Source organism: Staurois parvus, unplaced genomic scaffold (assembly GCF_062004578.1).
Source record: "Staurois parvus isolate SC_StPar_1 unplaced genomic scaffold, SC_StPar_1.0 ptg000361l, whole genome shotgun sequence".
NCBI classification, from domain to species: domain Eukaryota; kingdom Metazoa; phylum Chordata; class Amphibia; order Anura; family Ranidae; genus Staurois; species Staurois parvus.
Genome location: NW_028318157.1, coordinates 3239614 through 3250997, shown reverse-complemented (window position 1 = coordinate 3250997; position 11384 = coordinate 3239614). Strand labels below are relative to the sequence as shown.

At 38.1% G+C, this 11384-nt stretch overlaps 1 protein-coding gene across 1 annotated transcript in view; it reads right to left on the bottom strand.

The window, feature by feature from the left end:
• Nucleotides 1-1779: 1779 nt before the first annotated feature.
• Nucleotides 1780-11384, bottom strand: part of NRK (Nik related kinase) — a 335992-nt gene continuing 326387 nt past the window's right edge. The window contains exon 32 of the mRNA XM_089684925.1: nucleotides 1780-8556. Coding sequence (XP_089541051.1) covers nucleotides 8473-8556 — 84 coding nt within the window. The 3' untranslated portion in view covers nucleotides 1780-8472. The remainder of the gene's footprint in view (nucleotides 8557-11384) is intronic.

Here is an 11384-nt window from a genome sequence, read left to right as displayed (position 1 = left end):
TTTTAGCCCAAGTGTGTGGAGACACGGGTTGAAGAAGGATTTCAGAGCAAACACTTTAAGGCCTGCACCCCCCACCACTCTGTTCATCTGCTGGGATTAAAGCAAATACATGGTCCTTTTTGGTAAGGACCTACATGTGATTGACTCTATGTCCTTGCTGGTGATTTGCCTAGCACTGTCACACTGTGGTGAGGAGACAGTCCATGGCCCTAGGCAAGCTGACTGTGGACCAATTTAGAAACAATACAGATATGTCTTTCTTTTCTCTTAACAGGTGAATGGAATGGTAGGGACAGTAAGGCAAATCTGGGAAATGTACAGTGAGCCAGAGGGCTGAGTTAAAAATTTTAGGCACTTTGAAAGGCTGTTGGCAGACAGTATTGATCCCTGCTCCTGCTCTGAATATGTGTTGTCTATTATTGCGTGGTGGAATAGGGTGCATGATATATAGATTAATTGTTATTATTGTACTGTGAGTAATATGGAAGTCCTTTGAGGGAATTCTCCAAGTGGAGCCAATTTTCACATCTTCATGTAATTCATCTTGACAACCATCACTTGGATTGGTGTTGAGTGTTCACACACACCCATCAGTATGCAGTTGTAACAGGAACCTGTGTTACATCCTCTAGTGCAGCCTTTTCCAACCAGAGTGCCTAGGCATCATGGGGTGCCTTCAGAGGTGCCTTAGCAAAATACCTAAAAAGTGCCTCAAAATTGTGTACACGCTAGCAGGTGGATCAAACCTACATTTTTGTTACACCAATTCACAGGTTTCCATTGTTTACCATTACAACCTTGGGCACTATACAGGCCAGCCATCAGCATCCTCACAACTGCTGATGTCATTGGTTGATATGGAGGACATCAGGCACCTGCACAGCATCCTTGTTTGCCCCTGCCCCTTTCTGTCAGCACTGAAAATGCCTGTCAGCATACAAAATGAGGAAGAAGAAATGCTGTAATACTAGTTAGTACCAGTGGGCAAAAGCATATTTGCTTTGAAAGAATAAATCATCTCCAATGTTGGGTGCCCTACGTGTCTGGATACTGCTGCTATATGTAAAAGTATTAGTTGACTTTTTTTACATTTTAGAAGAGGGTGCCTTCAGATTGTCCATAATTTTAAATAGTGCCCTCACTGGAAAAAGGCTGAGAAACACTGCTTTAATGCCTGCTGCAAAAGTGTGCCGACGCTCTGGCCATTTTAGGCAATGCTGACTTCTGTCCCTTCTGCACTATTCCTCAACTGTCTCCAGCTCCAGGACTTTAAGGAAAACTAAAGAAAATGCCAGGCATTGAGGAAGTGCATGCTATATGTTGAAAGGTAAATATGTATTATAGCTGTCCTGACCCCAATTACTGTACTGAGCCCTGAGACACACAAAGCTCAGTGCTGCTAAAACCAATCAAAAATATTTCATAAATTGTATAAAAGAGACACATAAATAACACTTGTCTAGCACAGAAATGCCCAATGCATAAAAATATTCGTCATTGTCTTTTTGCCATCGCTGCATGAGGCATATTTAATTCACTTTCCCTTGAGGTAATGTAATGTGTATTTTACCAAGATAACAAACACTGCAGCCATTTCCAATATTTCACATTTCAAGAGATGAGCATACAACAGCGTCTTATGAGGCTTCATTGCCAATTAAGTTGCATCTGCTGTAATCAAACAGAATGACAGAATCTAAATATTCTTCTTTTGATGGTCAAGCTGTGCCCATGTGGATTCTTGCCACTGATGGAGAAAAATAACACACAAAGCAGATGTGCCTTTGGCAATAACTTTTTATTATTAATTGACAAATCATGTCATAGCGTTAGTAAGCATTAAGAACATATGCTGCATTTAAATATATAATTCTATAAAAGACGTGGAGTTTTGAGTATTGCACGTCATTTGTGTACAAAATACTTTGGGGTTTTCTCACAGTTTTATTTTTATTAAAATGTTACATCAAGACTGAGAAGCATTATTACAGGGTGTTTAAGAACTACACAAGCTGTGTTTTGCTTCAGAACACCAAGGACTTTGTGCACAATTCACAAACCTAGCCATTAACCATTCAACAGGTAACATGAACAGGAAAAGACAATTGTTAGACTGCATTTTAGGACCAGTTTGATTTTGAAAGTAGATCTAAACTCTAACCAGCTGAAATTTTGTTTAAAGGGTTCTAAAGGCTGAAGGCTTTATACCTTCTATTAAAACCTTCGGTCAGGGGCGGACTGACAACTCATGGGGCCCCCAGGCAATAGGGGATTATGGGGCCCCTGTGTCCTTGCCCAAACTCAAAAAAACCTATGAAAAAGGTACCAGGGGCATCTCATGGGGCCCCCTACTGACCCCGGGCCCTCGGGCTGTGCCCGAGTTTCCAAATGGTCAGTCCGCCCCTGCCTTCAGTGTGTAATAAAACCTTCAGTGTGCAGCTTCCCCCTCAGCCTCCCTTTACATTCACCTAAGCTCGATTCCAATCCAGCAGAAGTTTTCCCGGATCTTCCTCTCCTCACTGGCTGAGAAAATGCATTGGCTCCTGCTGCTGTCAATCACAGCTAGTGAGGAGGGAGCCAATATCTCAGAAACACATAGGCAGCTTGGGAGTGAACAATTTGCTCTGGGGGCACTCAGCAGGAGGGAGGGGCCAGGAGTACTGGCGGGGAACCCGAGAAGAGGAGGATCAAGGCTGCTCTGTGCAAAACTAATGCACAGAGCAGGTAAGTATATGTTTGTTAGGTAAAAAAAAAATCATAACATTTATAATCAATTTAATCAAACACTGCATTATAAACAGTTGCCATTTTATAACTAACATACTGGTTCTATCTATTTTTTTATCTGTTTTGATCCGTATTTGCATCTCAGCACTGCTGACCTCCTGCCTCCACTCAGCCAATTCCTGTCTACATGCACCAATGGCAGCACATCATTGCACTGGTCTGACTTTCTAATAGTGACATCAATGGAACATGACTGGGCAATATGTACTGGCACAGTCACCTTACATTGCCACCAGCAGTGCATGTGACAGGGCGACAATACAGGAGCCCCTTTGTGGCAGGATCAGTTAATTTATTTTACCCAAAAGCTTCAGGTTGAAAAAAATAATTAACTTTTAAAAACAAAATAACATGTTAAAGTAAAAATGAGAATGGGTTTAGATCTACTTTAAAATAAATAGTTGCAAATGGGTAGCTCAATAAATAACATGGTGAGTAAATCAATTATATGCTGTCATCTATAGCAGCTAACCAGATGTCTAATTGTACTAGACTGATTATGGGCTTTTGTACACAGACTTTTGAAGTCAGTTAAAGCTGGTTTAAAATCACTTTGTGATTTGCTTTTATGCCTTCATTATTGATAATGCTTCTCAAATCTAAAATGCCAATGTACATTAGCCTGAAAGCTGATTGACTGCTAATTATTACAATGCGCTACTGTTGTACTCCAATAGGAGGACTCTGGTTCTCAGTTTCTGTCATCAACACATTTTTTGCCATCTTCTAAACCCTCATCCTCAAATAATTTGTTGAGTTATGAGGCAAGGAAACCTGTCTTGAATAATTTGGAGGCTGACATTAGTGACCTCTCTTTCTAAAAAATACTAGTTGCCTGGCTGTCAAGTCAATCCAATAACTTCATTAATTTCAGAGAAAACTACCCAAAATATGCAGATTAAGAGTTCCGAATTCACCCTGCCATTCTGGATCTGTATTATTGGTCCAGGTCAATGATGCAGAAAGTATAAAAGGCAACAGTTGAACATGATTGTGTGTTTGGTTTTCCTATATTTTATATACATATAAATGTAGTATGGTATTCAAAAAGCAGGGCTCCTAAATATTCTGTACTCATTCCAGGCATTTTGCTGACACTAATAATATCAAAGCAAAAACTGCATATTCAGCCTTCCACAAGTCTTCAAAACAACATCCTATACATTTTTGTTCTTCATGCATAACCCCATTTTGTTTACATGTCTGCTTTACAATCTTTAACATATCCCAAACCTTCTACAAATCTAATACATCATAAAGTTTTTCTTGGCTAATGTCATTCTTTGTCGTCCAACTTTCGAGTCTTCAGCTTATACACATACTATTTCCTAATTATATTTTATATTTAGTGCCAGCAAAATGTTACGTATATGTGCATTACAACTGGCATGCATGGAACTAGATGAATTTTTCAACATATTGACAGGCAAACTTTAGATCTCGATTAAACAGTGTCTACAGATAAATGTGATATTCTTAAACAAATGGCACATAAAACTGATATGGTTTATTTATTTTCATGATCTAAATTAACAAAATAAAGATTTATCACATGGGAAAAATGAGTGTACCCCTACAATTACTACCACTTCAAATCCATGAAGTTATAATACAGTGTTCAAGATTAGGTGCTCATGATTGGAGCCACCTTGGGGAGTATGCAGGTGAAATCTGCCCATTTTTGCACAGAGAGGCCCCAATCCTCCTATTCTGGGGTCCCTTACTGATGCTCTCAGCTCCTACTGTTCTCCAAGTGCCACCACTGGAAGTTGCTTCTTATGGTGGTACACTTGCGGGCTTGATCCTTAGCTGGGCTGTGTGCTTCTATTGACACACACAGTGCTACGTGGCCCCACCCCCAGCTCCCTCCCTCCCAATGGCTCCTGCTGCTGTCCCTCTGAGGAGAGAAAGAGCGCACAGCACTGCTGCTCTTGGGCACAGTGCTGGATCAAGAATGGGCTCAGGTAAGTATTTGGGGGGGAGGAGCTGAACATGAAAGGTTTTTTACCTTAATGCAAAGAATGCATTGAGGTAACAAAAAAACTGTGGCCTTTACAACCATAAGGTCTGGTGTTCTCTTTGCTTTTGACATCTGTGGTGTCATCATGCCCAGATCAATACAGCTGTCTAAGGCCCTCAGAAAGAAAGCTGTGAATGCCAGTTTGGGTCAAAGTGCATACATCTCCTAGATTGTAAGCTCGAAAGAGCAGGGCCCTCGAATCCCTCGTGTATTGTATTGTTACTGTCTTGTCTCATGTTTTGTCCCCCTTGCTACTGTACAGCGCTGAGCATACCCTTTGGCGCTATATAAATACTATATAATAATAATAATAATCTACAATCAGAAAGATTGTACCCACCTACATGGAAGGTGTTCAAGGAAATAGCTTCTGCAGGTTTAAGCAAAGACCAGGTCTTCTGTTGAAGAGTGATCAATCAAAGATAGAGTTAGTTGGCTGCAATAATAGTAGACATGTTTACCACAAACTGAACACAGTATTTCAGGAGAACCTCACAACTGTGAAGCATGGTGTGGGAAATTGTATGCTTTGGGGTTGCTTTGCTGCTTCAGGAACTGGGCAACTTGCAGTCATTGAGTTCACTATACATTCTGCATCATACCAAAAAGTGTGCTTGATGAGAATGTAAGGCTATTTGTTCAAAAGTTGAAGTTGAACTAGAAATAAGTCTTTCAGATAATGATCAGAAGCATACTAGCAAACCCACTGAAGAAAAAAATTAGAGGAATACAAATCACCAAAGTTCTGAAAATTTGTAGGCTGGGTTTTGAAAACAGGCAGGTCATGCAAAGAAACACACGAGCATATTGCAATTGAAGGAATTTTGCATAGAGTAGTGGTCAAAAACATAAATGTCAGGGACTGGTGGACATCTATGCAAAATGACTACAGGAAGTCATTTCTGTTAAAAGGGGGAAAAAAAAACAAAGTTTAATTGGCAAGGGTACATTGACTTTTCCACTGAATACCAATACAGCCAATATTTTTGATGAATAAATAATTAAAAAAGCTAATTTTTCTTGTGTTTTTATTTAAGCATATTACCTCTATCTGCAGGCACAGTTTGAATAAAGATCTAATGTTTGCTTGTTTAAATATGTTGAAAAAGTTAACGATTTTTATGGTGTGTAATACTATGTCCAAAATACTTCCCTTCTGTCAAAACATTTCAAAGACCAGTTCACAGTTTTCCAGTTCACTAGTTTGCCATTTGACTAGGTTTACACTTGCTAGTAACCCACCCCACATAGTAGCATTCAAATATTTTGCTGCCCCTAATTTATATTTTTAAAATTGACTAAGCATTTTGACAGGGTTTTCTGAAATTTGTACTGCTATACCCAATTCTTTTCTGGGTGTTTGTCATCATTTAGGATTTGAGTAACAACTAATTCTGTTTATTGTACACTGTCTGTGTGCTAGGCCAACCTTCCAATGCCAACCTTCTTTGCCCCATCAACGGTGAACATCTTAGAACTGAGCAGGGCATCACAACCATGCCAACCAAGGGTTTGCTAATCTGCTGTGATCACATTTTCAGATTGTTGCATAGCTGCTTTGCATATTGCTATTTGAATATACATATATTACAATATGATTGGTATATCAGGAACTATACCGAAACACTAGCTTTGCTTTATTTTTTTGCAGCCTTCATGTACCCTTGCAAAGAAACAGGTATGCAACCTATATTTTAATTGTATACTGTTTAATAGCTGATAATGTTTTAAGTTGAGTTACTTTGACAAGGACAAACCCACAATTCCTTTTCTCTGTAGAAACGCCTTTCATCATTTTTTTTAATCATCATCTACATGTAAAACCACTGCTTGTGGTTAAAAAATATTGCAAAAAAGATGTATACTGTTTGCATAGCACAGTTTCTGGTCAATGGCAACCAAGAAGCAAAATTCTCAACTAGCTATTGTTCACTTGGAATCTGACCAGTTGCTGTAAGTGCTCATTTCACAGATATTTTAAAAGGTGCTGTCACACAACCTAGACAAGTTTTAAATGCTACATAGGTCACAAATGCGAAAAAAAAGGAAGGGCCCTATTTCAGATATATTAATCAGCACCTGCTTTAGTTTTAACATTTCCAGTTAATGTTGTAGAATAATACAGGATAAGCAATATACCATGTCATAAGAGAGTTCATCAAAAGTTTACAATTCATGTAATGAAAAAAAGTCTTTAGGCAAGATTTAGAAGATAGATTGACTTAAGTATCATGGCACATACCTGTCCCACGAATAAATCCCATAGAACAGGAGCATAAAAGTAAGTAAAACCCCAACTCTGGCTCTTGCTAGCTATAAACCGTTCTATATATATATATAAAAACAAACTTTAAACTGCCATACTTCAATACTTTTAACTTTAGATTTTCATAACCAAATTTGTACAGAATGCCTAACATATTATTTGGAGAATAATTCCTTTTTATCTGAAATTACTATCTCAAGTTTTGTTCAAATTTATTAGAAATGACTTTGCAGTTTCACTATAACTTTGCCTACTTAAATTAAATTGATTAACTTTTCATGCATACAACTGATAGCCAACATGTCAGTCAAACTATATTACAGACATTTTTTACATTGCAGTGTATGGGATTTCTACATTTTAATATTAGAATTAGAAGTTCCAGTTCTTCAAGTAAGTTTTATATACAGTGCTAGCGACACAATGCTAGCGGCATAATGTCTAATGCGGAGGCAAAAGTGCAATTAAACAGAAATTGAAAAAAATCATTAGGGTTCTCCTTCAATAAAACAGTGCATATTTAGGCTTTAAAGTAACACATTACACTTCTCGTCAATTATGAGCACTTTATAAGAATAACGATACTTGCTGATTGGCTGATATGGGTAACCAATTTGAACACTGCATTTTGTTCCATTAAAGGTTCATATCAAGCTAACAAGTTAATTCTTCCAGCTGCTCTTGGAACTCCAGATCCTTTCTGCATTCAAGTTGCTGCTAAAACATTTTGGGAGCATTTTTTTTCTTCCTGTTGAATTTTTCATGTAGCTTACAATATATGGAGAAGGCAGCAGAAAATGTGCTACCAATACAGCCCCTGAGAAATATATGAAGCTGGTGGGTAGCAATTCCACCCACCAGTATATCACTAAAATTTTAGAGTTTGGGGGACTGATGATATAAATACAGTCCACTTTCCATGATACCTTGACATCTTGGCTACAGTAGAGGAATGAAAATAGATAAGCTAGAAACTAAATGAGCCAAACAAATTAAAAAAATATTCAAGGTTAGGTACCAGTATAATGTAATCAATGTTTTTGTGAAACATTGACAAAATATAAATTTAATCTTTCATGACTCCATAGTTTCTGTAGTTTCTAGAACAAGCACCTACAAGCTTCTATCCAACTCCCTGCATCCTCTGACATATTAAACAGGTCAGCAATTACGAGGAGACCAACTTATCTGTAATGGAGAAGTATAAAATACAAATTTCAGACAGAAGTCATAACAGTCTGAAATCCAGGAATGTTACAGATGTAAATTACACCCAAAATAAACTCATGCAACAACCAGGATCCAGCACAAATAGTGATTTTTGTGGGCTCTAGTGCATATCGATGAAGCAGTATTACATGGCCTCCATTATTGTTTCTTTTCTAGATACTTATTTTGGTTACCAGCTGAACAGAGAATTTTGTCCGAGAGTCATAAAGTAAATTTGACTGCTGCCACCAGACTGCATTGAAGCAAAAAATACCTGGAAAGGAAATAATATACCACAGTTAGAATTCTAGAGGGTTAACATCACAATCCACATGAAACCACTTTTTTTTTATTTTGAAAGCCCAATAGCTTAGTGACATATAGCATCCTGCCCTCCAATCCTGGTTCAGAAGTGTGATACCAAATGCTAAATAATACGACTATACTGGCACTTGTCTCATCCTCTAAAGCAGTGGTTCTCAACCTTCCTAATGCCGTGACCCTTTAATACAGTTCCTCATGTTGTGGTGACCCCCAACCATAAAATTATTTACCCAGTAATTATAATTCATGAGTGTCGTTTTACCTCCAATACTGCTGCTTTCAACACAGTAGCTGCTTTTAACAGAGTAGCTGCTTTCAACACAGCAGCTGCTTTCTACACTGTAGCTGCTCTTTACACATCGGAAATATGTGTTTTCTGATGGTCTTAGGGGACCCCTGTGAAAGGGTCGTTCGACCCCAAAGGGGTCGCGACCCACAGGTTGAGAACCACTGCTCTAAAGCATAGGGACAATTCTGACATCAAACAGGGTAGTGACAATGCCTTCTGTCGCCTACATTGCTATAGTTGGGAATCTAAAGACTGTGCTCAGTATTCTTCTTATTTCTATTAGAATGTTTCTCAACTTTATACTATGATGGGCTCCTTTATCTCATCACGTTTGTCAATATAAGGTGGATGTCTGTTATCAAAAACCCTCCAAACTCTGTACCATCTAAATGTATATCTTTATATATTAACATGAGAGCTCTAAATGGTGGAGCATTTCCTATTAGACATGTGCATTTAGTTTCTCGGATGAAAATTTAATTTTCGAAGATTCGGATGTATACAAATCTCCAAATGGACATAGTAATGAATGTCAACAAAGCAAAAAAAAAAGTTAAGAAAATTAATGAATACATTCATTTCATTCAGATGATGTCACATGATGTGATCGTAGTTCAGGCCCATAGGGAAATGAACTAAATTTTCAAATTCGTTTGATAATTCAGAATTTGAATACCAAATGGATCCAAATTTCATTCTATTTGTTAATTCAGATGCACTTGACACCACTTGATATTATCCAATCATCACAAAACAATAAAGCAGCTCTAAGATAAATTAAAATGTATGTGCAATACAAAACGTGTAATGCAAATATATAAAACTCTTATGTGTAACCACAAATTGAAACAATAAAACAAAAATATAAATGTGAGACCAAAACTGTGTATTCAGTGGTTCTTTGATTATGAGGGAAATTACAGATTCATGACAAACTTCTTAATTATACACCACACAGCACCTTGATGTACAACAGAGGGAGGCTTACCAAAATCATATTACCCCCAATTAAGAGTGGTCAACCAGCACTTGTATACCAATCCAAGATATCCAGCTTTACTCAAAACCACATGTCAAATGATGGTAGTGCTGCGTTATATTGGATATACCATGCTGTCACTCATCCCTTTTACAGAACACCAGAAGAATGAAGACATCCTAATTAGAGCAGAGTACACAGGATGAAGAGTGATACTTATATCTGCAAACAATTTTGGGGACACGATGTATCTAATTAATATGCCCTATGTCATAATAAACATCCTCCTGGCACAATACTTACGGCAATTGATAAACATTAAGGAACAAATGCACGTATAAACATTTCACATCTTGAGACCAGATTGATATTTGATCTCAAATATACTCCATTAGGTCTCAACATAAAGTGGGACATAGTTGAAATGATTTGTACCCTCATTTTTTTCTCTTTTTTTTCTTTTTCTTTTTTTTGGCTAAAAGGTTTTTCTTCTTAGAATTTTGGATTATATTAGATTTTGATTTTTATAGCTAATGTTCTTTACGATTTTAATTTTATATTTACCTTTATTTTTTTATTTCTGGTTTTATCCCCCTTTCTTGGCCTCTGGTTTAGTGTTTTTCTTTTTTTGTCAGTTAAATTTCCGGGGCTTCTATCATTTTTAATAATGGTTTTGTAGATCTTATACTTGGTAATGGTATTTATATACAGAAATATGTGGTTAACATACAATATATTGCATAAAGTATTGGGACATCTGCCTTTACACACACATGGCATCCCAGTCTTAGTCCCTAGGGTTCAGTATTGAGTTGGCCCACCCTTTGCAGCTATAACAACTTCAACTCTTCTGGGAAGGTTGTCCACAAGGTTTAGGAGTGTGTCTATGGGAATGTTTGATCATTCTCCAGAAGCACATGTGTGAGATCAAGCATTGATATCAGATGAGAAGGCCTGGCTCGCAGTCTCCGCTCTAATTGATCCCAAAGGTCTTCTGTTCAGTTGAGTTCAGGCCAGTCAAGTTCCTCTACCCTAAACTCACTCATCCATGTCTTTATGGACTTTGCTTTGTGCACTGGTGTGCAGTCATGTTGGAACACGAAAGGGCCATCTCCAAACTATTCCCACAAAGTTGGGAGCATGAAATTGTCTAAAATGCCTTGGTATGCTGATACCTTAAGAGTTCCCTTCACTGGAATGAAGGGGCCAAGTCCAACCCCTGAAATAAAAACCCTCACCATAATCCCCTCCTCAACAAAAATTTACATTTGGCACAATGCCAAGTAAGGCAAGTACTGTTCTCTTGGCAACCGCCGAACTCAGACATGTCCATCAGATTGCCAGACAGAGAAGCGTGATTCATCACTCCAGAGAACACTTCTCCACTGCTCTAGAGTCCAGTGGTGGGAGCTTTACACCACTGCATCCGACGCTTTGCATTGCACTTGATGATATAAGGCTTGGATGCAGCTGCTCAGCCATGGAAACCCATTCCATGAAGCTCTCTACA